Below are 26,930 nucleotides of genomic sequence, written 5' to 3'. Positions count from 1 at the left end.
TTTTTTTTCACAGTTTAGCCCCACTTTTCCCCTATTAGTTCATTCATAAAACTGCAGAGACCTGCAAATATTACTTTTAAGTTGTGCACCACCTCTATGTCTAATCAGCAGCTCTCTCACTGTTTTTTCTTAGTGTAAGAAGACAGATCTCAAGAGGTTATGTATTTCCAAATGGATTCCTGTGAATATGTTATTGTTTCAAAAATGCTAATCTGTGCTATATTTCCGCTTAATATCTGAGTCTGTCTACTTGTTCGCCCCATACGCTTCATTTTTGGCCTTGTGCACTCACCGTGACGCCCAGATTTCAAATCTGACAAGCTGGAACAGGTTTCTGTCAGAGATGAAAGAGCCGCATTCTACAGTGTGAGGTAAAGTATCGTGAAAATGCTTGAAAGAGTTATTTTCTGGTTGAACCAGAATAACTAAGGTGGAATACAATGTATTTAAATTAGACTGTAGTTTTGGGAAATCGGTGGGATGCATTTCTGAAATGCAGCGTCAATTCAACAATAATCTAAGTGTGGTCATTGTCTCTGTTTAGGACGAATGTTTGCAGTCTCAGTCTTTGAGCTTTTCTCCAGCATAAACATTTTAGGTCAATGCCTAACCTGTGCTACTTTGTATTACCATCGTGGGCTTTGTGTTTCAGAATGTTCCTGCATCCCTGCAGGTGAATATTTGTGCCAATGTGTACTGAAGCAGCTTGTGTTCAGCCTGTAGGCCCCATCAAAGCACTTTGGCACTTTATCTCTCCCTAATTCTGCACCTCCTTCTCTCCAACCTGGACTCAGACTGTGGTGACAGACAGCAGGGGGTTATAGACTTTCTTCCCATCCGCAGACCTGGTCCCATGGGCCAGTAGCTCCTGTATAGTGATCCAGTTGTCCAGGATTCTGCGACTGCGCTTCTTCATGCTCCTGCGGTGGCACAGCTCCAGGATGGAGGTGGGCTCCTGCTGGTTTGTCGTCCCCTGCTGTCCTCCGCCGCTGCTGCCCTGCTCCCTGTCACGCTCTTTCAAACAGTCGAGGCGGCTCTGCATCATGAACTCCCTGCGCCGCCGCTGCTCTCTGGCCTTAAGCAGCTGCTGCTTGCGCTCCTCTTTGCTCCAATAACGGCCCATCTTCATCTCACTCACGGCGTCGTCATCCGTCGTCATGCCACTGCGCTCCTCTCTTATCTTCATGGCACGCGCCTTCAGGAGGCGATCCCTCACAGGCCGTTTGGCCACGTAGCGTGAGCCATCACTGCGGATCTTCACCTTCCACTCCATACGAGTTGAGGTGGGCAGCAGCGGAGGGGACAAGGGTAAGGGTACATCACCTGGGGCCTGGGCAACATCTTTACATGTGCTACCCAAGCTCATTGGGCTGGCGTCGCCCTCGGTCTCCATGCCGCCCTTTCTGGGAGCATCTCTGAGTCCACCAAGCCGCTCAGACGGGGAGGGAGACCTTAGCTGCATGCAGCTCAGGTAGCGCTGAGGTGGCTTTGCTTCGGTCTGACGGCGGGACAGGTAAGGGCTGTTCTCTGCGCTGCATCCGCCAGACCTCCCAGCTGCCCCATTGGCTTTGGGGTTACGTCTCACCCCTCCATCTGAGCCCCGCCTGGTTCCTGCATCCCGGGAGAGGGACTTAACCTTCGCTCCAGGGCTTGAGGTCTTAGATTCGGCTCCTCTCCTGTGAGTGTGTGGGGAGCAGGGTTGGTTGAGGTTTGCTTGCATCCCGTCCCCTCTTTCGCCCCTGGTTGCTCTGTCTCTCTGCCTGGTGGAGGTTGGAGGAGGCTCTCCTCTGTCCAGGCTCTGTGTAGAGGGCGAAGGGTACTGTTCGTTGACCAGAGGGGTGCTCCTGCAGCTTTCTCCTCCAGTGTTGTAGGCACTCGTACTGTCCTTGTCTGAACGCTCCCTCTCTGGGAGCTCATTGATATCTGATAGAGCATGGTGACATGATTCCTCATTGACCAAAGTACCACTAATGTCCAAGCGTCCACTTCCTACTCCAGCCCCTGCGGTGGCTCCATTCTTGTCCTCGAGAGGCCAAGCCTTCAGACAACGCTCCCTAAGCTGCTGCATCTTCTGTGCCCTCAAGATGTTACGACACTTGAACTCCAAGTGGCGCAGTTCCTCTTCCAGAAGGGCCATCTCATGCTGCGTCAGGCTCTCATTCCTATTCACATCCAGCGAGACCCCTACTTCCTCTTGAACCAGCCCCTGACCTCCCAGCAGCATCAGATCATTACTGTTCTTCTCATAGTAGCACTTGATTTCCAAGAGCTCTTTGTACCTCTCACACTCCTCCTCAGTCAGCCCGGGCATCATCATCCTCACAGGATCTACCACATAGGCCCTCTCCAATCGCTCCATCTGTTCCAGCCCTCCTCCACTGACACAGTCCAGCCCTAAGAGGGAGTCTGTGCTGAACTGGAAGTCCTGGGAGTGCAGCAGTGGTGGAGTGTCCCCTCGCCCGGACAAAAACTTGCGCATGCTGCCAGGCGTATTGGTGGCGTTCGTATTGGAGGCACTGGTGTGGTCGTCTCCCAGAAGGTCGTGTTCCGAAGACTCCTCATAACGTGTGCTTTCATCGGTACGACCCACCCCACTGTCCAGCTCCTGGCTGTTGCTCAGCACCGTGTGGAGCAAATCAGGTGAGTCCCTGTTCACTGAGCAACTGTGGCTACCTGGTGCACCCCCACTGGCAACACTGCCTGGTCCAGCACCCAGGGCGGAGGTGCTGTTCTTCCCTCTATGGCTGCTGGGCAGATGAACAGCGTTGTCCAGTGGCTCCAGGTCCAGCTCTTCTGGGTCCAGCTGGTTGTCATTCTGACACGTAACAGTGGATCAGGCACAGGTTGTTGAATTTAGTTGATGGCATCACAGTGGAAGAATGGAGCCCATTGTAGAAGAGACAAAGAAAAGATAAAGGAAAGGGATGCATTAGAAAATCACTTCGAGCTTGCTGTTTCTCGATATTTGAGCCTCGCTGTGCAGGACAATGTATCTGCAGTGCTTCACACTAGATGTGTGTTTTCACCGTTATCTACTGAGGAGGGAACATTTCTTTGTGCTCAGCTTAAATCTCAAGTCCTATATGTGCAAGATATTTGTGACATCACAACTACCATAACACAATTATCATTATTACATAAGTGTATTTGTATTTTAGATCTGGTCTGGAGGGAATATTGAACACTACTAACGCAATAACCATATTTCTAAAGCTGCAGAGTTGAGTGATGAATCTTTGTGGATTCATCACAGTGAGTGACCCCTTTCAAAATAAAAAGCCTAATTATAAAATATTAATTACAGCAGCTTTATTGTTGAGTGCAGCACATTTCTGAACCAGCAGTGCTCCTTTCTGTCACTAGATGGAGCCAGTGCTGTGTGAGGTTTTAACATCTTTTAAAAACTCTACAATAGCATTTGGTTTCCAGTAAGCAATAATTTTTAGATAAAACCAATGATTGAAATGGAATACATCTAAACATTACCTGATAGTGTGGAAACTGATTTTTCATGGTATTCAGTATAAGAGGAAGAAATGTCCATCCAGAATGATCCAATATTTCATAAGAACTGTTATTGTTGCTGATGTGTTCAGTTTGCCATTTTGATCAGCATCCCCTTAAAAGCTGATCAAATATAATGGAAATACTTGCACTTACATTAGTAAACAATTTACTCCTCAGAGCGAGGTTGATCTCAGCTAATTGGTTTGATTTGAATGTGAATCGCGTGCAGACTGGGAGACAAAGTATTGATTATCTTCATCTTCATTCTTATTCTTCGACAACCCCTTCAGTTCTCTCTCTCTCGGGCTCCCCTAAGACAACAGATCAAGCTTTAATCTCTGCTTGTGCATTTTCCTCTGATGATTCACCGTCCTCCCCTCTCTCACTTGAATCTTAATGCGGGACCATGCCTTTGCAATATAAATCTTGTCAGCCTTTCACAGGTAGCACTTGTGCTCGTCTCTCCCAATACAAGGACATATTTAAACAGAGCAGAGGAGAGGTTATTTATGAGAGTGTGTGTGTGTGTGTGTGTGTCTTTGACTTAGACCCATTTTAATGAGTGCCTTTTAAATCTGCCCTTTAGCTCATTCTACCAATTCTGTACAGCCAGCATACAGATTTTTGTATTCTCCCTATGTACAGTCTCCATCTGCAGCTTATTTTTACAATGACGTGCAGCGCAGTTCGATTTGGTTGGGTCGACATATGTCAAGTTATTTGTTTACAAGTAATTTGGCAGAGGCATGTTATTGAGGGGTGCCCGGTGTGTGTTACAATGGCCTCCTATCTGCCAGAAGAGTGACCTTGAGGGAAACAAAGCGGAGCCACATTAACACTGTGAGCACAAGCACTATTTGTCTCTGCCTGTCTCTTCACACTATCTGTGTTCTCATCATGTTTTTGCACCTCTTTGCCTTTGTGACTCCTCACACAAGTCAGCACGCAGGATAGGACAAAGCAGAGCACCAAAACAAAATGTTCACACAGAGCACTGCCTTCACAAAGCCAAGCATGTAAGTTAATTTCTTACTCCATCCAGAGAGAGATAAAGGGGGAAGAATGATTTTTTTTAGGTCAGTATTCAGACTGAGCTGTGCAGCGCGGTCCCCGAGGACTGCATATCCAATTTCCTCACCTCTAGCTCGGGTCGTGCAAGGAGCAGGGAGACATTAGTGCTGTCCTCTCTGGTGAGAAATGCCACAGCCTCCTCTCTGTCCTGGATGTCCACCCCGTTTATCTGACAAGAGAAAGAGGAGAATAAAATTGAGCTAATGTCAGATAACGAAAGACCCTTTACACCGAGGCAAGATTAAATTAAATTAAATTACTCGATTCAGGAAATTGTTTTTCTTTTTTAATAACAGCGCTGAAAAAAAGTCTCTCTTTAGCTTAATAGCATGAGTAATGACATTCACTCGCTTGTGAAAGAATTCAGAATAAATGCTGAAGAATTATCACTTTCCTTTAAAAAGTGAATGAGGCGGATAAAAGTGACTTGACTCCAGCTCTATTGTGGACCAGGGGTTATCTAATGCTTTGGTTATCCAAGACTCCAGTTTCATGCATTACATAACTGAACAAAAACTTTTATAAAAATAGGTGTCAAACACTTTGCTGGTTTAACTGTTGCTGTGAAGAGTTATACAACAATGTGGTATTGATAATAGTACTTTCTGTGGAATCCACTAATCCACAGCAAACCTGTACCTGGAGTATTCTGTCTCCCTTGCGGATGCGTCCATCTATTGCAGCAATGCTGTTTGGGTTCACCTGGAGAAAAAAAGACAGTTTAGGAGCATAAAGAAATGTGAAAGACTTATTGAAAATGTAGATTTCATGGCACAATCTTCACCTCTCCCACATATATCCCCAGGTCCTCCTCATCATCAGTTCTGTAGCACACTGTCAGACCGAGTTTATCCTGCTGACAAGACTTGTACAACTCCACCTCCTAGAGCGGTTAGAGAAAAGTTGGAGGATGTCAGACAGAGAGCAGCAGGGCGGCTTTCTGTGGCAGAGTTTGAGGAGCTAATGGGCTCTCACCTCGTATTCCATCTCATCCTGTCTGTCCACTTCATGCTGAGTGATATCGAAGTAGTCAGTGGGGTCATAGTACACAGGCTCTATAAAGCTGAGAATGACAATATTCAGAACATAAGATTTCAGTAATGAGGGCAGATGCGTGAACAGAATGGCCTGGACTAGGACCAAGACGGCAGATGAGAGGTGGTCTGACATGCTGCAGAGGCCTATTATACCGCTCCCACTCACAGTTCATTGAATAGATATGGCTCCAGCAGTGGCGGTAGCGGAGGTGACGGCGGAGGGTCGGGTGGGGGTGGAGCTCCACAGGGATGCTGGCTGCTCTTGCCCAGAGTCAACATATGCTGGAAGCTGATGTCTGTTTGGGTGCAGCTGTCCACACAGTCGGCCATGCCCATGGTCACTGGCACCAACCCTCCAGGGGCCCCCGCTAGGCCCGTCCTTCTGCGGGCCCCCCGCCTCAGTATGTTGGACAGCACGGGGTCCCGTATGTCCAGGGTGGGATCCCTAGAAAGGCGGGACAGCTCCTTTCCATTCACCTGGAAAACACAGATAGTTGAGATCAAATGGTGGAGGAGTCGGAGGAGAGGAGGAAAAGAAAAAGAGGAGGAGGGGGTGCAATTACAGGAGAATTGGTGCAAGGATGAAAATGTAAAAAAACAGGTGTAAAATGAGTGATTCTCTATCTACAAAATGCAGAAGAAGCTGACAAAGTTTTGGAAACTTAGTCGCAAACCGAGCTGTGAGAAGATGAACCAGATAGATGCTGACATGGATAACAGGAAGGGAGGGAGACAGGGGGATAGACAGACCCACATCAACAGTTTTATCAGACAGACAGGGTTAGTTTATAGAAGTAAAGCTGCCTCAGAAAAACACAGAGAACAGGAGAGGGAACTACAGCTACACACACGCCTAAAACAAAGAAAGACTGAGGTTAGTCTACAGAAAACTAGAAAAACTACACTTCAGCAGACATGTAAGAGTATTAAAACTGTCACACAGCTGATAAGAGTTTCTGCAGGCACACAGAGACCAAAAACAAAAGAAAACAGGTTGTGACAGCACATCAAACAAGGCAGCAGAGCAGAAGGCTTTATACTGAGACCTTTAATCGACCGTCAGCGTCAAAAGAGCACATGTTGCTTATGTGACCCTTCTGTGGAGAGAAGGAAAGAAAGCAAGAAGAAAGTGAATACGCAAAGGGCTGAAAAATGACAAGGGCTTCCAGACAGCTTAAATAAGAAAGGAGAGAACCAGAGGTGGTTCAAGAGGAGAGAAAACATATATTCAAGTTAACAGTCACACAGATAAAAATGACTTTCCTTAGTACATTAGTTTAGCACGAGTCCTTCTGAATACTCTTCAACAAAACACTGTTATCTTTCTTTTGTGTGCATCAGAAGTGGTTCCACTCTGCAAATATGCTTATTTTTTTAGCAAGGCCAGCTTCACTGAAAGTTATTAATAAATATAATTTGTGCTGGAGCGTTACGCTTTCAGACGTTTAGATTTGGAGAAATAAAACATCACTAGCTCGGAGCTACACTATGTTACACTTTGATATTCCTGTTCTCTTCAGCGCTCCCTTTCCCTTTTTTTTCGTTTTGTGGACACAGACGGTTCATTTCAATAGTCCTCATATGTACAATGCAAAACCTGGTGATATATAGCAACCTCTCCCCTCTCTCTCAATGCTGGTCCATACAAGAAGAAGGAAAGAAAGGGTAATTAATAATTAAAGATTATTAATAAGATATCGGGAGGAGGAATCAAAGCAACCACAAATCAAACAGGACTCCCCACACACCTTACAGAGAAATATTCATTCAGTATTTATCACTCGCCATTCTAGCCGTGTGGCTTTTCTGATATTGTCCAGACTGACATATCTATAGATGCCCATTCAATTTTGCAGAATTCATGGTCCCCGGAGGATGTATTTGATGATCCCCTGACTTTTCCTCGAGCGCACCGATGAAATAAATCAGGATCAACTGCAGAGATTGGCACCACATTTGTTTAATGCTCTGGTCGTTTTATGACCAGAACTGTGGACTTTTCTATCAGCCTCAGCCGTACATCTCATCTGGTGTTCATTAGCAAATGTTAGCATGTGACTAAACTACTTTCACGGTGAACATGGTAAACGTATCGCTCAAAGCACTTCTGTGTTTAAGTACAGTAGCATGTCTGCAGGTTTAAGTTGACACACTTTTCTACATTTATGAAAAGAACACATAGATTCATTAAATTCTCTTGATTTCATTACACGAGACAGACAGTTACATGATGATGTTGGGGTGGCAGGCAGTTACAGAGCCAGACAGCCTTTGTAGAGTCTCATTCATGTTGCACACAGTCGTTGACCTTGGCTGTCTGCAAGTCTCCACGTCTTAACCACCCTGCTTCATTCTCCCACTCCCTCTCGCTTCTCTTGTCCCCTTCCAGTAATTGCATGTCAAATCAATGTTCCCCTGTGCAGCCAAGCACAAAAACTTTCTTGCCACATTCAGCCCCTACTTCCTTTTTTTTCCTGATTTGGTTCTCTCTCATACAGCTACAACACCACACCACCACCACCAGCCCTCTGGGTCTATCTTTCCTCCTTTGCCATTGTGCTTCACATTAATTTCCCTTTCTTTTCCTTCCCCTCTACCCATGTCCTCTCACTCCTGCCTCTTCTCTCTCCTGTTTTTTTTCTTTTTCAGACTCCGGGTTTCTTGCGCTGTGCTGCCTCAGCAGTTCTTTCTGCTGTGTCCCTTCTCTCGAGATGACAACTCACACTCCTCTATTTCAGCCGGTCCATCTCCTTGTGTGCGTTAGTCCTTCCTCACACTAATGTTCCTCCATAAATCTTGCTGTCTGTCTTAATGAGCCCCTTCGCTTGGAAACAAAAAAACATGCCTCCTCCCTACATGGTCTATTGCTGAAGAAAATGAACGCTGTGTAGTTTGCATGTTTGTAACATGTTTGTAACATCCTTCATATTCACCCATTTCTGCTCTCACCTCATCTCTTGTTTTTTCCACTCTAAACAACAGAATCCATCTATTGTTTCAGCGCTCTGTGCACATGACCACACAGCCCAGCTCTCCAGGATCAGAGAGAGGCTATTAGGAAGCAGCTCTGTGGTCATGAGTGACAGGCATGCATACTGAGAGAGCATGAAGAGGGGGATTTCTCATTCATTATCAATGAGAGGTGCTGAGATTGCTTTGAAGATGCAGGGTAATGGTGGTTGTGTGTTCGACAGCTTTTTGGCCCTGACTTGATGGAGAATCCATTACACTCTTAAAATGAGCTGTTCTCTATCACCACAGAGTATGTAGGTCATTACATGCACTTACTATTTATAAGCGACACAACATGCAGATAATAAAGCCATGGGTGCACGCCCATCCCCACCCTCCGTTCTTATCCTGTATATTTGTGTTAAAAACAGAATTGAAATTCAGAAAAACTGCCATGCCTCCAGAATTCACAGTAGGGGGTGGGCGGTGGTGGTATCGGCGGCAGCTGCAGAGCTAAGGGTGGAGTTGGGGATGATGTGAGTAGAGATGAAAGAGATGCAAAGAGTTCAAAGTGAGAGAGAAAGCAAAGGAGCAGAGACACAGAGGGAGCAAAGAGGAAGCGAGGTGAAGGAAGGGTAATGATGCAGGAGTAACAGAGAAAACATGCTTTCAAGGAATACCCGGGCTAATGCAGCCTAAATAGTGAGCAACTCTGGCTCAGGGTTCAGTACTTGTATGTAAACACACGCACAACGGAAGCTCATGGGAAATTACAAAGTGGTTGATGCATAATTAGTTTTTATCTGTAGGCCCTTTAAAGAGCAAATGAATCTGGTGTGCTGTACGACAGGCTGAGATTAGAAAAAGGGGGAAGGTGACTATTGACATCATACTAACACACATTATCCCACACAAAGCCTTTAATGAGTGGAAAAATACACAGTCAAAGTCTTAATCTGAAGTGTTTCCTTATTGTCCCTCCAGTATTGCAGAGTTTTTCCCAAACATGAATTCATGTCCTTTTTTCCAGTGCTGTGTGTAAAAGCCGCTGCCATACCCCAACGCATTGAATTCCACTTGTTCGGTAATTGATTTTTCTCATCTCCATTGCTTTGAAGGCTGGAGCAGTCACCTCCTCAGAAAATCAATTAATGTTGAGACAGAGTTGACCTACTCCGACTGTAACCCCTGTTGTTTGATATCACTGAGCTAATTCAAACAGACAAGCAGGGAGCGGTAGGCCTATTATTAAGTAATAACAGTGAGAAGATATTGATTTCAAAACAGTTCAAATATTCTTTGAAAGGATGGCCATGTAGCTAACAAGCCTCAGTGGGACTATGGAGTATATGAATTTGCCAATGCATTCATCAGTTAGAACAAAAGATGAATTATGGGCGTATTTTCTTTCATTTGTGAAGCAGCTAGTCGGTCTGTGAAATGGCAACGACTCCCAGACTATATGGGACTTGACAAAAATGCCCTCCGTCCTCTCCTTTTTCTGTCACTCCTGTCCTATTAAATGAGAGCTGAGAGTGACATCTTCTCCTTTTACATCATTTTGTCTCGTCCCCATGTCACATGCCTGAGAAGGCTGCAAGGTGAAGAGCGACACACTCATGCAGTTCTGCACAGACACATATTGCATATTAGGATGCTAGCCTGCACTGGATCTGAGAGAAAACCAAGACACACCCTGGGTGTAAAAAGAAGCTGACTAGCTAAAAAATACTGAGCAGATCATTTGAGTCAGATGATCATATTAAGCAGAATGAACAGGTTTTTTTTGCAGCAGCAGCACTTAAAATTAAGGTAACCAGGAGACAGCAGTCATGTGACCTGGGTTTGGCAGATATAAATACACAAGGTTAAAGAGATATTTAGAGGAAATTAATATTTTAGAAGAAATAAAATGGTTAACACATAATTCTAAGTCTCCCTTTAAGCATCTATGTTTTGCTGTATATAAATGTTTAATAAATAGTTTATAACACATATATTAATGTGGTTATAAGCAGATATAATATTTCTGAGTGCTTATTGACGACCTTCATAACTGGTTGCTGGTGTATGAATATATAATGAAATATGATTTTATTTAACACAATTATAAAAAAAACATGTCTTCACAGGAGAAGTTATAATTGTTAAAAATATTGTACATTAACAAACAGTTTAGGACAAATGTCCTAATGATTTATTATGATGTTAATTGACTGCTTGCAGATGCCTAATATGGTGAGATAAAGTAAAGTGTTACAAATAGAATAATGGGAAACAATATTACATCATTAGTGAAAAGTGCAGCAACAGTTTCATTTGAAAATCTGGGACGTTGGAGTACTTGACAGTCTAATGCAGTCTAACATGAAAGCCCTGCTATGCGCAGCACCTACAGTATAATGCTCAGTGTTTGTTGAGGCACTAGTGTGTGGTCACATTATGGCAGCTGATGTTCCTTTTATTTTGTCCACCTCCAGTATGTATGTTCATGTGTGGGTATCTGTGTCATTCACACACATGCAACCCTGCACCTATGTCAGGCGGTCAGTGGTACGTATTGATTCTCATCTGTTTGCTTCTTGCAACTGTCAGCATGTTTCTTCGTGTCATTGTGAATAAGAGCACATTTGTTTAATGACGCTGGTTGCCATGGAAACAGACTCCTGTTTTACAGTGACGGGGAGAGAAGAAGAAGGGAGCGGCTGAAGGGCTCAGGGGTGCAGAGGTTTACTGTGTGTGTCTGTGTGTGTGTGTGTGAGAGAGGCTCAGGTACTCTGTAAAATGCATGTAAAATGCAACATCTTGCTCAAAATGTGCACACAGGTTCACAACTGAGTCTGTAATTCATTATCTGAACAACAACGTGCCTTTTTACTTGGGGCTACAGGAGACGAAATTGATCAGAAACATGCCAATGGGTGTGTACCAGCCACCAGTGTGCAGCGTATGTGTAGCAGAGGCCCGATGTATAATGCATGAATTTTATTCCTTTGGCAAGAGAAGCAAGTGTTTTGATATAGTCAGATTTAACAGCCTGGTTTTCCAGCCTGATCGCTGTAAGCTGTTTAATAGCTGTATTTATTGTCTAAAGACAGTCACTAAGTAGACTGCATCTAATTTGAAGGTGTAATTATACATGTTGGTTCAAGAAAGCAACTCAAAGCTGCAAATGTCTGAAGGGAAGAGCCTTGAAATGTGTGGTGAAATATAATTATGTTTCCTTTTTATTATTTTTTTTATTATGGTTGGACACCGTATACCTCCATCTTTTTCTTGGCATGATCTCTGGATTAATCAGCCATCTGCACAGCAAGAAATGCTGCATTTGTAATCATTACAACCAAGATTTACGGAAAAAAACAGCATGCAGCCTGTGATTACTCGGCTGTCTGTAGTATCTGGGTTTTTTACTTTGTACAAATGTACTTCTTTTGCAAATGAACAGACACAACCTCATGCCTCTTATGTGAGACTTCCAAGTTTCAATTAACGCACTCTCATTTCCATGTACCAGTGAGCCTCTCAAAGCCAAAGGCTGTGGCTGTGGTTCAGTATCCATCTGCGTTTGTTCTCTCCATCTATCTCATGCTCCTCTGCTCCTAGCCAGCAACGCCATTTCAGGCTTAGCAGACCTCAATATGCACACTTGCTGCTTCACCATTCACACAATAGCTTCTACGCAACTCCTACACATGCTTCAAATCATACAACATATCTCCTGCCATCAGCGTTCACTCCCCTCATTGCCACACCCATCTGGAAGCCATGTGCAGGTGCTCTGCCTGACAGAGCTGAGACGGACTTCTAGGGATTGGACCTTCAGGCACAGTTGCCCTCACACTGCCAGATCACTGGAATTATTTGATATCCACTTTCAAAGACATTGACCTGCTTGCTGTCAGTGTCATTACTGCTGAACCCTGTTAGATGAGGTCATTGATTATGGAATGTGGTGGCTCTGCTGTGGTATTGTGATCACATCCCCGACTGCACACATGCTCCTCGCTCCTCATTTTTCTGACACTTCACCCCGGGGATTTGTGAAGTCGCTCAAGCCTTTCTATTCACCTATTTGATTTGAAGGGCTCAAATCAAATAGGGTATGTCTGACATCCTAAAAGGAAGAAAGAAAAACAGTCTGACTTTCCCTCTCTCTTTCATTTGCCTGCTATCTCCTTCCTAGACTCTTTATCATACCTCCATTTGGACTCCCTTCATGCATTCCTCTCTCTTGGCACTGGCTCTGGCACCAGATGCAGCTGGCCCAGACCCGGACTCCAACATGCTTCAGAGACCCAGCTGAGGCTTCTGGTGCCACATATACTGAGCATGTTGCACTGCATACCCACGAGTGCTTAGCATTTTTCATGCTTAGTAAGCATGGGACTTATTTTGGCCACCGCATGTATCATCGTGTCGTGGAGCAGGAGCTTCCATAGGCGCTGCGCAGCCAGATGAGCTTACTCACATACAGTCTGTGGTCCCAGTTGGCAGGTGGTGCTGAGGCTGTAACCGTGGCAACCCCTCTCTCCCATAACACTTTAGCCCAGCTTTAAAAACCCATCCATCCTGCTGCCTCTGTGGCTCTGCACCACTCCACTCTCTCCACACCGGTGTATCACTCTATCTCATGCAATGTACTTCTTCTCTGAGCTCTCTGATCATAATCACTGTAATCAGCATGAAGTATCATTATCGTGATTATCAGTATTATCATCACTGAATGACTATTTCAAAACAGCAATTAATAATAACCTTGCTCAAGAGGTACAAAGTGGTTTCCACTTCTATGCCAATGCATAAGCATAAAACCTGCGCAAAAAGATCTGGAGCTTCTATTAAATTCAGTTCTGTTCAATAAATTCACTGTTAATTAATTAATCAGATGAATTTTATTAATTTCTCATTGTAGTATCATTATCATGCTTTATTTACATGATAGTGCTAATTAGCTGACGATTCTATCTATGACATGTACCTTCAGTACAAATAACTGTGGGTGATAAAATTAAAAATTGATTTGGGATTCAAAATCGTTAATTAGGAATTTAACTTGTGCATGGTTTGCGTGTTAAACGACTACGTTAACATTATGAGTGTCTGCAGGTCGAAGCATGAAATGTTCAACAACACTGTTTAAGGGACCAAGTTAAGACTAAATAGAAAAAACTTGACACACAAAGAAATGCTTTGGCTTGAAGGCTGAAAGAAGGACATGGAAAAAAAAGGCAGACAGAGAGAGAAGAGAGCAGACAGAATGCTCACCTGGAACATGACCCTGTATTGTTCTTCAGGCTTTTGAACCACACACATGTTGCACCCCATTGTGACTTTGGACAAGGTGCTGGACTGTGCAGGTCCAAAACTGCCCTGTTCTCACACCAGGACTCACTCTGTCAAGGTCTTTGTCTGTGGCAGTGGGAGAGCCCCACCCTCATTCGCAGGGTTGTGGTATATTAGAGTACTCCTTCTCAGAGTAACACACAACACATCCCTGCAAGGGACGGATGCACAGTTTATTTGGGTGTGTTGCTGTTCTCCTCTTCTTGTTCACAATTCAAGTGTTATAATCCAGACTACATTTAAATGTGGAGATAGTTTCAGAGCTGCGAGACCATGTGTTTGTTTGTGTCTCCATCGCAGACAAAGTCTTTGCTTGTCAAGGTTCTTGTGCTTGTTGTGGATCATCCAGTTTCACTGTAATCTTGAATCTGGAGAAAAAATTAAGAGTCTTGGTTTGTGCTTTCGTCATTAAATAGGTTTGGCAGTAGTTTCAGAAAATCAATGCTCATCCGGTGACTTGTCCAAAGTGATCATACAGTGCACGTGCTGTCCCCTGCCTTGTTTGTTCTTTAATGTTGAAAACTGCAGTATAGAGCAAGGTTTTCCCAGCAGAACTCTCACTGAACTCCCCCACACTGTTCCTGATTTTTTTTTCACTCGCAGCACTAAACCTCCAAACAGCACATTTTCAGCAATGCCCTTTGAACAAGGTAGATACGAACAATGCAGCTATCAAACAACTTGCCTCAGTCCTGTTTTATCGCCTGTTTTCCTCACTCCCACACCGAGCTTCCCACCTACTACACCCTCTGCTTTCCAGGATCGCTGAAGGGTTCCTGAGTGTGGCTCTGAGATAACTTCTCCTCCTGAGAGCCCTGTCAGGACTCGCTCCCCCTGCTCTACTCCTCCAATTCAGAGTCAATGAATTGTTAAAGGTATCTCCTCATTTAACTTAAAGTGGAGAGGTTGGGTGGTGCGAAGTGGTGCCCATTACACCATAAGCCAGGATTTCTAAGCCCCTGCTGTGCAGCTAAGATAAGGTGTAGGCCAGAGATACGAGCCCAAACAACACGCACACCTGCACGCGCATCGAGACAGGCAACAGCAAACACTTCTTTCAACTAAAATACAAACTTCACACGCAAGCCGCCAAATTTCATGTAACCGTCAGCAGAAGTGCCATCAATGGAGAAGTCATTTTTTTCACAAGACATGTAAACAACACATGCTGCAACTGTAAGATTGTTACAGTAGACTCCAGCTAGAGTGCACTGTGTTTATCTGATCTGTTGTCAGATATCATGACAAGATTCTCGAAGCTACAGCATACTCAGCACTCTTAGCACAGCTGCTTTAGGGTGAGCCCGAATGACGGATTATGATCAAATTAGTGACCTCTTAAGCAGAGGTCAGACAAGAGTCTATGCTGATTGTGTAGAGAAATCAATACCAAACCATCTCATGGATCAATTGGATTTTGTGCTTGCTTGGTTGTCGGGGAAATCAAGATTGTTTTTCACAAGTACCATCAATGTTTGCCTTTTACATATCCAATGATTTCATTTATTCAGGCAGGTTATGTTTCTGCGGATATACCCTGTAATATTCTCTGACGCAAAAATTTAATTGTCATTGTCCGGCTACTATAAATGGCCTCGGTCTATTGATATGGAACTCCCACTCACTCCAGGATTAGCCTCGTTCACATCCCTCCAGGATAACCTAAATTAGAAGGGTAACAAAATCTCAGTGTAACTTTCCCAACTGTCTTCCTGTCGCCTTCCTTGCCCTCCAAGTCTCATCATGTCAGTTAAACCTTTATCTTTAACCCTCCAGTGAGGGCTGTCAGCGCTGTCGTGGCTTGACAGTCTTGTCTAAAAGGTCCATCGCCCTGTGTGCTGCCAACGACAAGGTGTTAGAGCTGCTAATCCTCATTCAAGGCTCCACTACACCTGTATCCTTTCCAGAGGCAGTGTAATCCCAAACTCTGGCTCCTAGCACAAACCACGCACACACAAACACTTGCAGTTGCACACTCATACACACAAGCACACAGGAAAGCTATCTCTACTCAGTGAGAAGCATGATAACTTGGGAAAAGACACCCTGATAGTCAAACTCTGGAGAGCAGGCACTAATCGAGCTACAGCGAGGTGTCAGACATGTTCACCAACTGTCACCCCCTCTGCCCATCTCCATTTCCTGCCCACCACCATATTCCTCTATCTACCAGAGTATCAGTCCTACATGATTATTGCAGTGAAGAGTCTATGATCATCCCCTGCACGCCATGCTTTCAGAATAACATGAAATTAAATAACAAATTATTCTGAAAAATGCCTGTATTCTAAGCCCTGAGTGCAGAATTATGTCCTCATATGGCACAAATGCACCTGTAAAAGTTCAGTCTTCAGCAGGAAAACAAAAGGAAATTCAAGAATGGCAGTCAGTAAGTCCATTTTAATCCTCCTTCTGTCCTATGGACATGCTATGAGACATATCCATGTGCATGTGTTTAAGAAAAGAGATAAAAACCATGGTGAGTATTCCAGGTGGTCAGAGTGTTGAGCAGAGTGCAGTGCCTGTCTCGGGTCAGTGATAAATCACCATCAGCAGCCTCACAAGATGAGAAGAATCACTAACGGCTGATTGGAGGATACTTCTTGGCTTCTCCCCTTGGGCGCGACGGTAAATGCACTTCCCCACTGCAGCGGGGGGGAACACAAAAGGCGGTTGTTCCCCAGCGGTGAAGGAGCCTGCTGAGCTGTTCACTGCACTACTACTAAAGCTGAATTCGTCTGGATTTTACACTGTATAATGTCTCTCTCTCTCTCTCTCTCTCTTTCTCTCTCTCCCGCCCCCCCCCCCAACCATCTTTCTCTCCTTTTCCAGGGCTGGGCTACTGCTCTCTTTTTTAGTCCCCCATAATTTTTACCCACACCTCATTTGCTACCCTCTCCCTCCCCTCCTTACGCTCTCCTCTCCCCTGCCTCTCTCTGCTTGTCTGCAGGCAAGAGAGCAAGCACTGGAAAGCCTATGCATACTGTTTGAGCAGGACAGGACGAGATAACCACCAAAGCTACATAAAAGTGAATGAAATATCAAGGTATGCATGCACGGCAACATCAAGACATGCAGACGAGCAGAGAATAGGTTAATTCATTTTATGGCGTACAAGCAATTCTGTGTCACCTTGAGTTGTTATGGGATGATATCAGAAAGTAAAGGATGATTGCACTTTTTCATACCAGTGAAAATGCCCAGAGCAGGTAGAGAGCTCATGACTGGCTGTGCATTTAGATGAGGTTCTTTGCTGCCACAAAGAAGGAGAGAAAAGAAACACAGGGGGAAAAGAGGGAAAACAATTGAATAACAGGTGTGACAGGATGAATTGAAAGATATGGAAGTGAGCCAAAAGAAAAAATGCTAATGACTGTGTGGGAGAGGAGAGGAGAAGCAGAGATGGGATAGAACAACGGCTTTTCTGCAGTAATCAAAATGACCTGCTGGGGGTGGGGGTGGGGGGCGGGGTGAGGCATATGGAGACATTTCATTATAAGTATCTACCCAGCCTGGGAGATATTTGTGAGTAAAATTCCTCTTTCCTGTTCTCCCAGTGAAACTCACACAATCACAACACTACTCACAGCTAATTTTCAATTTAAAAAAAGCTTCACGGGCACATTCACTGCAGTGCCTCTGCCAAGCACCTCAGGGCTGGAGGATTGAGGCAGACCACAGGGCAGAAAGGATTAAAGTGGCTGATACCAACAGGCTAAGATGAATTTCTGTACGCAGCCACACTCCAGGCTGACCTTACTATGATGATACTGTAATTTTCTACTTGTCAGTCTGCTATTTTTCCATCTTTATGTGCTTGAACGCTCTTTCTGCAACATTCGAGAGGTACTTATCAGCTGTCAAGAAATAAAGAACACCTTCCGTAAGCATGCAGTGCTGTTTCACTTATTTTGTGGGTTTATCTGCTGCGCTCTCACACACATCCACACACACAAACACACAAACACACACACATTTTAACCTCCCTCGTTGGTGTAAGCCAGTCTAAAACAGGATTTCATGGTGGCTGTGTCTGGTTCAATAGGCTTACACATATTTTAGCCCATCTCAGAATGCTGCAGAGCCACTAATACTGAATGCACCCCACATAGTTAACACTTACTCACACAAACGAGCACACACTGACTGGCAACTTGTCTTGCTACGTGTTGCTGTCCTGCATCACTCAGCCCCAATCTGTCTGCTTTAGATCTTCATCTCAACACAAAAGGTCAGCGTGTTATGCGAAAAACCCTCTGAAATATCAACTGCCCGTTTCCATAAGACAGTGAAAAGTAGAGATAATCACATTTAAACAGACAGGTCCACCTTGTACAGCTCATGTCATGATATGTTTTCAGCTTTAACACCAGCACTTGTCATCTCATATTATCCGCCACTGAGTCTTGCACGTTTTTCATCCATAACTGGACAAAGGGCAGGTAGTCTGGAGTATGCCGCCCTTCATTTTCTCCACTGAGCTCTACCTTTGGTCTGACATTAGTACACCTCCACAGATCTCAACTCTACATGATTAATGAGCACAAATGCAGAGGAAAAGCTGAAAGGCATTCAGCATCCCACGTTCTGCAAGTTCTGTATGAGAGGGAAGAGTTGTGAGCTTCTGTCTCATAAAAATGTTAATGGAAAATATTATGCATACATGAGTAAAAGTAGAGGTAGTAAGAGCGATATTTGACAGAGACTCAGCAGAGAAGTTTTTCAAGGGGCGTTAAAAGGGAAAAGGAGACGTGAAGAAGATGGAGAGAGGGGTGAACAGGGTTGAAGATGAAAGCAAAAACAATACAAATATGTAAAAAGAAAAGGAAAAAGAAAAACCAGCCTCTTTCTTTCCAGCAAGGCCTTCCTTTTCTTTTAGAGAGAGGCAGAGCAGGGCGGCAGAGGACTGAGCAGAGCGGTGGACTACTGGCAGAATTTTAACAGTGTTCTCATTATTTATTTACTGCTCTGAGGAAAAGATTGCCTGTACATTATACGCTGCTGCAAGAGCCGTATTTGTGTTTGTGTTTGAACGTGTATGTGCGTGTGTGTGTGTGTGTGTGCGTGTGTGTGTATTCATGTGACATGATTGCCATAGCATAGTAAGGGTTATGACTGACAGGTAATGGAAAATGACCCCTCGCAGCAGCTTCATTCACATTCTAGAAAAGTCACTGTGTGTGTTAAAACTATTTCACAGAGGAAATGGTGAGGGTCAGATCCCTCAAAGCGGTACTGAAATGGCATGAGATGGGGACTTAGATGGGCTGTGGTAAATGAAAGAATAGAGGTCAGGGGAAGCCAATGTGTGGACTTAGAGGAGAGGAGGCTCTATGATGGAGCAATCGCTAACTGTGTCTAATCGTAGTTGAGTGGAGGAAACTTGGTCAGCAGAAGCATGCTGCTGTTAATTAACTAGGTGAGGAAAATAGACTCAAGACAGGAATCAACACTGATGTACATCAAGAGAATACATGAGGGCAGACACTGTGCTGCCAAGTGATTCATTCTAGCAAAAGAAGTTATCTCTTGTTTTTAATTTGGTTGTTGTGGATGACATTGTTAACTCACTTAAAGAAAAGAGAAAAACAAACAGGACTCAGGCATGAAAGATTTGAAATACATTTAACCCTGTCCTAGGAAAAATGGAAAATTTGTGACCACATTCACAAATCTATAGATCAAATTTTGACGTGATACTGGGTCAAATGTCCATAGCAAATACTATAGTAATGATAGACAGACCTGAGAGAATTTCCATAATAGTTGACAAACAAAACATCACATAGAATAACTAAATGAAGACTGAATAAAATGGAAATAATAATAATGTTATCTTAAAATACTGCATTTCAATGTATATGGCATTGGCAGCCATATTTTGTTTATGCAAAAAGAAATGAAAGTCACATGACTGCAGGTGTCTGATAACAGGCCTGCAGGTGAACTGGGCTTCATCAACATCAGCTCACTGAAATGAATGGGTGTTAACAACCACCTGAACCTATTAGGAGTCCATTACTAGCCCATGTATTTGGGACAGGTGTGTGATGATTGCGTCTATTCAGTAGGCTAATAACATTGAAATCAGGTGGATGTGTGGCTGGTTCAAATCATAACTCTCTGGCAGAGATCTGTTGTGGCCGTTGTCTTCAAATCAAGACACCAAAATGGCTGATAAAGGTGTCCCACAAGGATCAATATTAGACACCCTGCTATTTAATCTATCTGACCATAATGTGTATTTTCCAACTGAGAACTGCAATGTCCATATTTATATTGATGATACAATGTTGTATAACATCTGCTGTACCTAAAAACAGGCCCTCTCTCTATATTACAGTCTGTTTGACCTCCAGTCTTCCTTTATAAATTGAAATTATTCCTATTCCTATTAACCTTCCTACTCAGTTCATCCCCTCAATAGGAATCTGATATTGAGCATTGTTGGAAATTGGATTAGATAGCAGATTGTCCCACAAAAACCCATGTTAAACATTTCACTTGGAAACTGAAAAATTGAATTGGATTCTTATGGTGGAAAAAGCTTGTTTCTCCCTTCAAAGCAGAGGAAATATTATATAGTTCTCAATGCTGTCTACACAGGATTGTGGGGTTGCTCATGCCGCTGCCACTACCCTTAATCCACTACGCACTATTTACCACAGTGCCGCTTGATTCATTACACAAGATAGCTATCACACTAGCTTTGTATAGCTATATCTATAACTATAATGCATTGCTGTCTAAGTTGCCAAGATTTTTAACATCGTAGGTGGACTCAAAGTGATGCCAGATCACAGAAGAGCTTAGCATTAAAAGCGCCTTGTAACAACTCTGAACTGGTTGCCAGCACTACATCATACACCTTATTACTGGAATGAACAAAAAAAAACTAATTTAAGTCAAAGACGTTCCTCTGAGGGATTTTACAGTTCTACTCACTGACATTTTTGATAATATTTGTGATTGTTTTAATTAGCGTGTCTGTGTGGGTGGGATGATAGTTATGTGCGACTGAGTCATCTTGTTTTGATCTTTTATTCTCAGGGCTCTCCTGCAACAAATCAAGCTTAACTAACTAATGCAAAAAAGAGGAAATCATCCAGTGAAGATTTTGAGAAAGCTGCAGCCAAAAAAAGTTGTTGTAACACCATGTAAGTAACAAAGATATTTTCTTATGAAAGGGGAGAGAAGTGAGACAGAGACAGGCAGATACACTGGAGTGTTGTTGAGTAGTATAAAGAACTGAATTATCTGTCTATCTTAAGAGGCTGACTGGCAAGTGGGACATGTAAGTCCTCTTACACAAATTAATGGCTTTTCATGGTAGTCGGGGAGATGGGGCGGGGACGGGAGGTGCGGTATTCCCTCATGTCAACCCATCACTGTTCACAAATGTTCACTCCTCACAACTCTATACAATCTACTCCCAATTCTCAACTCGCTCTGCTATTGTGTCACAACAGACTAAGTACAGAGCAGGGATGGGGCAGAAAGAGGAGCTGAGGGAAGTAATGAGGGTGTTAGGGGTACAGGAGGGGCGGAGGCAAGGGATTAAGCAAAATGAAAAAATGGGAGAGACTGGACACAGAAGGGGTGATGTGAGGGTGAAGAGAGTATGAGAGAAAGTTGGGGCGGAGGAGAGGATGTGAGTTAAGCCGCAGGCTGAGAAACAAAGGGATTTGAGTAAAGCACAAAACAAGTGCAGTGGGCGTTTATTTGAATTTTCCAAAGGGAAAGGTGATTTCCATGGTACCATAGAGGAGGAGGAAGGCTTAGTGAGAGTGGTCTAATTAATTTGAGTGCTAATACAGAGATCACAATATGGAATCTTTATCACCAATGCATGGATGACAGCAAGCTCCAACCCATCTCAGCCTGCACACGATATACACAAATTCATATATAACAGCACGGACAGTAACCTGGTGTCACATTAAAGCAACACAGGAAGTGGATGGCACTGCAGCATCAGCCGGGTAGAATAATGGATTAATATAGACTCAGTGAGAGCTAAAATAATGTCTTAATTAATATACTATATCAGATTTTTATAATTTACACCTGCCGCCTGCGACGACTCCAGCTGAGAGATTCCAGATTATTCCCACAGAGTTTTCCCACCATGATGCTTCATCCTCACTGATCAATAAAGTCTGTGCCATTCACCCAGCAATGTATTTAATGATCAATAACAACATCTTTCACCCACTTGCCTACAGCAACTCGTGCGTGGACACGTACACACAAGTGCACACCTTGATGCATTATGAAGAGAGAACGTACAAAATCCCTTTAATTCCACCCCATCCCTCTCTCTCCGCCCTGAGTGATCTCATCTAATGTGATCCCCAATGACCGTCCGCTGTTAATGCCTGCTTTTATAGCCAGAAGCACCGATAGTATTCTGGTCTAGCTCTGTCTGACAGCTGAGCTATTATTTTTGTAACATAAAAATCTATTAAAATTTACTCCAAATTGCTCTTCAGATGCAAACACTGCAATGTAATATTGAAATATAAATGGTGTTTTTGTGTAAAGTTGCGTAAGCCTGGCTCAGATAATATAGCATGTTCCTCTCTCCTTCCATCTAAATATACAATAAACAAAACTTATCCCACCCAGGTGTTTTAAGACATCTGCAAGCTGTGGTTCTCCTCCTCCCACACACTCCTACTTATATGCCCCAGGCTCAGCCAAATCAATATGTCATTAGCCAGTCTTTCCACTCACCCCCACTATTCTCCATCCAGAAAACCCTGCCACCCTCGTACTCCACTCTTACTCTGTCCTCCCCTCCCATTTCACACGTTTTCATGCTGTTTTTCTCCCTTTACCACATCTCTCATCTTCACCCCTCTGGCCTCCACCTCCTCCCCACTCTCGCTCCAGCTCTGCCTCCTTCCTTTGTGTATTTCTCTGAACCCACTGCTGATATGAAGGACAGTGTGAAAGAGGGGTAAAATGGGAAATGGAGGTGGGGGGGAGGTTAAAGGTGTATGAAAGGAATTTGAGCCGTATCAGGTAGAGATGGAGATGGTGAGTGAGGGCAGGTGTTGCAGAAATATGAAGGGAGGGTAAAAGGAGCGTGAAGAAAAGCATGGAGGGGGGTGGGGAGCATGAGGGGGAGGGGAGCCTTGCTGGCTGGCTTGCTCTGCGGGTGAAATGAATGTGTAATTGCGTTGTAGTGGCTCAACTCTTCACCAGACAACTGAGTGATGGCAGGAGCGACAGCCTCAACACTCCCCAGTGAAGAGGCTCAGCCCGTGGGTTGCTGTGCTGTCGGGTAAACAGAGAAGGTTGTCAGTATCAGTGTAAAGGCACCAGGTAGCAACACGCCCATAACCTACTGGGTAAGTGTGAAACATGGCAAGCGATGAGCATACATGGGTCAGGAATGCTTTAAGCCAGAGTGAATGCTGGTTATTTTTATTGGTGAAAGAAAAGGTTAGAAAAGCACATTTTAAAAATGGCACTGTGGGCCTGTATTGTAGCAGTTAAAAATATGGACTGTATTATTGGCCCACTTGTGGATAAAAACAGTGCATCTCCCCTTCACTGCCTCTTCTAGCTCCTTTCCTCGCCCAAAGCAGGCCACCTATTCGCTCACAGTCCACCTCGCCCTTCTTAGAATTTTTTTATATTCACTCCTCAATCTCCCCTTTATTTTCCTCCCCCCCTCCTCTTTCCCTCCACTTACAGCGACTCATGGAGGGGTGAAGAAGAGGGTAATTAAAATGGGGATGCTGTGCAGTGAAATGAAGCCAGTGCGAAGACACACCTCATCCCTAAGAGATGAAAATATGAATGGAATAAATTCGATTCGATTCAATTCAATTCAGTCGTTTTATTATCATATGTGCAGATAGAAGCAACTTTCACTGCAAAATGAAATTCTTGATTTGCCCCTTTGCCTTCAATGCCTGAAGCTTCAGGATTAAAAAGAATAAAGATAGATAAATAGATCAATAGAAAAAGAAAGGAGATAAATAAACAGTAGCTAAACAGAATACACACACAAGATTAAAAAATATGTTCAAGAAGAAAAACTATATACAATTAAAGTAATACCAGTGTGTTGGTAGGCTACAGAAATATGTAAACAATAAACCGTTTCTCTCATTTTCACCAAACGCAGTGATAGAAATAGCAGACTTCGGTGACCTCTCTCACCCAAACACACACACGAGGAACAAAGCAGCAACACAGAGCTTTGATTGATGTGCATAGCTCCAGGATAACTAATGAAACAGGTGAGACAGCGACAGCTCACAAAAAAGAAGAGAGGAATCAGATCCCAGTAACTCTACCATGGTTACTGCAGAGGGAGGGTGGGTTTGGCAAGACCAGGGAGGGTGCAGATGGAGGAGTCACCTTGAGGGAGAAGAGGGGAAGGAGGGAGGGAATGGACACAGTGGCGATGCCAATGTATTTCTTTTCAGGTCATAAGCTTGTAGATATTGAGAATCACACTTGATGAGCGATTAAACTGCGCCCTGATGTGGAGCTTGAGAAAATCCCTGTAATCCTGACAACGTCCTCACAGGTGTCAGCTACTGTTGCATTCATGTTTGTTTGTGGTGCAGAGCACAGTCTGTTCAGTAACTAGACACAGGAGCCAGTTCCTCTCAGTGGAGGTGCAAGAGGAAATCAAACAATTTTGATTTAATTCTCAGGTGCAGCTTTCTAGATTGATTTTCCTACCAGAATATGAGTATGCCCTCTGTGGAAAGTCAATGTAGTATTCATTCACAACAGCGCTGTCCCTGTGACCACCTGGGTCACTGCTTATCACAGCTATAAATTCAGGTTTGTGCTCTGTAGGGAGATAAGACAGAAGCACTCAAAGAGGCAGAGTAAGTAGGAGGAATTAATCAGTTCCTGCAGTCTGTAAAGTCAAATAATATAATAATATATAGTTTTGGAATGAATTACAAGAGTTTATTTTCAATGTTGTCAGGTGCTAATGATGATTTACTGCTATTTTGAAATCCTGAAAACAAACGAGGATACAATTTCCCCTCAATGAACAACAGTGACATCTGTTGGTGGAGTAATGACAGAGACTCAAAGGTATGATATTCTACATTTTTTTTATTGTCAGCAAATCCAGTGAAAAGAGGAAAACTGACAAGGAATTTATCTGTGTAGCCAAAGAATGATAAATCTTAACCCTCAGAACCTCTAACCTCCAAAATCTATTAAACACATCAGTGAGCCACACCATAGCAGCAGGTAATATGCCCAATCATGGTCATGAATGAGGGCAGTGCAGGTTATTTTGAGTCAATCCTACATACACTGTCCTGCTGCCCTAAATCCTCCTCAAAGTGAATCGCACATGAAAACAGTCCCCAACAAATACGCTATTTACTCTTATTTAAGCAGCTTTTGCTAAAAACTAAAGTGCCTAGCTATTTTAAGAAATTACTAGGCAATTTTTTTTAAAAGAAGAAGAAGAAGAAATTAAAGTGTGTATCTGTAGGCCACTTTTAAAGATTTTTAATGTCAAATGGGCTTGGGGCTGAGAGCCACTGATAAGCTGGGGAAGTCAGAAAGTATCAAAAAATGGACTAACACACTTTTGGTTTTAGTATTTTTGTTAAGTACTAATTATCATAATTATTGGTTTCTTTGATCTAAGGATAAATTAAATGATCAATCTTCTAAATGTGCTGCATTGTTTTGGGAGATGCCACGCAAAAAAATCAATCTAACAACTGATGGTGGTAACTGGAGAGCTGAGATGGTACCATATAATACCACTGGGCTTTTTCACAGCAGACATTCTGACTTGCCATGGCAGTAAAAGTAAAGGTGTCAATAACATTAATGATGACTCCGGTCTATCAAAGCGCCTCAGTAAACATAATTAATTTTGATATTTTCCTGCTGTGACACACCACTATTATAATGCATTAGATAGCCAAACGTACCATGTGTGCTTCACTGTCAACGAAATCCTGATAATCTAAACAGAGTCGTAGAAAATTATCATTAATTAATTTGTAACTACTCGGGATTATTTTTACCTGACTGTAAAGTGTTACCATGGAATGGAAAGAGGGAGAAATCTCAAAACGTGCTAATGCCAGTATTAGAGGGCCAATGTGTACCAACAATAACCAAGAAGGGAGCATCTTTGATGTTTCTGAAAAAGGTTTTACTTCAGAAAGTAACTGTATGAGCATAACAGTGTTAAACTCAAAGGAACTTCTGATGGTTTTCTGAGTTTCTGATGTGTGTCTGAGTCATAGCTGGGCTGACACTGATGAATATACAGACAGAACAGTAAGGGTAATATAACATGTGGGAGTGTAAAGACAGAAAACATGTACGAGTTTCCTGGCAGGTATTTGGACAGAGATAAAGCACCAGCCAGGGCATTATGGGCTACACAAACACATGACAATACAGGACAAATACAGGTAATATTAAGTTATAATAGGGCATTACAAGCCTATGTGGAGAGCCTCAGTCGTGTACCTCACACAGTATGAGCTTCTGTCCTAATCACTGCCACCTCTGTCTGGTTCGTTAATGGTCACACAAAACAGAGGTCACTGCAGTAGTACTGAGAATGTTTTTTTAGGTATGGTTCTGAAGAGGAGAGCCTTTAATGTTAAAATTCTTCATGTCTCAAAGTGCTCTTGACTATAATTGTGAAGATGCACTACATTTGCTGCACCCATTATTGGACATAATGTCAGTAAAGCCTTTGTTGAGAAGACCAAGGACATTCCACTTCTTGAGTGCTTATGAAATACACTTTGATCTAGTGCTAATTTCGGAAGATTTCAGAAGATGCACACACACGCAAACACACTGCAGTTCTCTATTATAACTGAAAATATTGTATTAGGCCACTTCTGAGAAAATGGAAATTGTAATTTAAAGTAAAGTTTGTCGTCTGATGTCCTGCGAAACACTTTTTGTCTGCAAATTTCATGTAAAAGCATGCTGATTTGTTCAGGTGTTGTCATCATTGCCCTGCGACACACTTTTAATGCACCA

The 26,930-nt window shown here is 43.4% G+C and overlaps 1 protein-coding gene across 1 annotated transcript; it reads right to left on the bottom strand.

The window, feature by feature from the left end:
* Positions 1–790: 790 nt before the first annotated feature.
* Positions 791–13,895, bottom strand: LOC139209218 (PDZ domain-containing protein 4-like). Its single transcript, XM_070838850.1, has 8 exons — positions 13,836–13,895; positions 6,662–6,712; positions 5,782–6,092; positions 5,554–5,641; positions 5,363–5,461; positions 5,218–5,280; positions 4,646–4,747; positions 791–2,815 (listed from the first exon to the last, which is right to left on the bottom strand). The coding sequence occupies exons 1-8, from the start codon at positions 13,893–13,895 to the stop codon at positions 791–793; spliced, it is 2,799 nt and encodes a 932-aa protein (XP_070694951.1).
* Positions 13,896–26,930: the final 13,035 nt, after the last annotated feature.

The sequence above is a fragment of the Pempheris klunzingeri genome, chromosome 11 (genome assembly GCF_042242105.1).
Source record: "Pempheris klunzingeri isolate RE-2024b chromosome 11, fPemKlu1.hap1, whole genome shotgun sequence".
In the NCBI taxonomy this organism is placed as follows: Eukaryota; Metazoa; Chordata; class Actinopteri; order Acropomatiformes; family Pempheridae; genus Pempheris; species Pempheris klunzingeri.
Note: the sequence above shows the minus strand (reverse complement) of the source record. Positions and strands in the feature narration are given on the sequence as shown.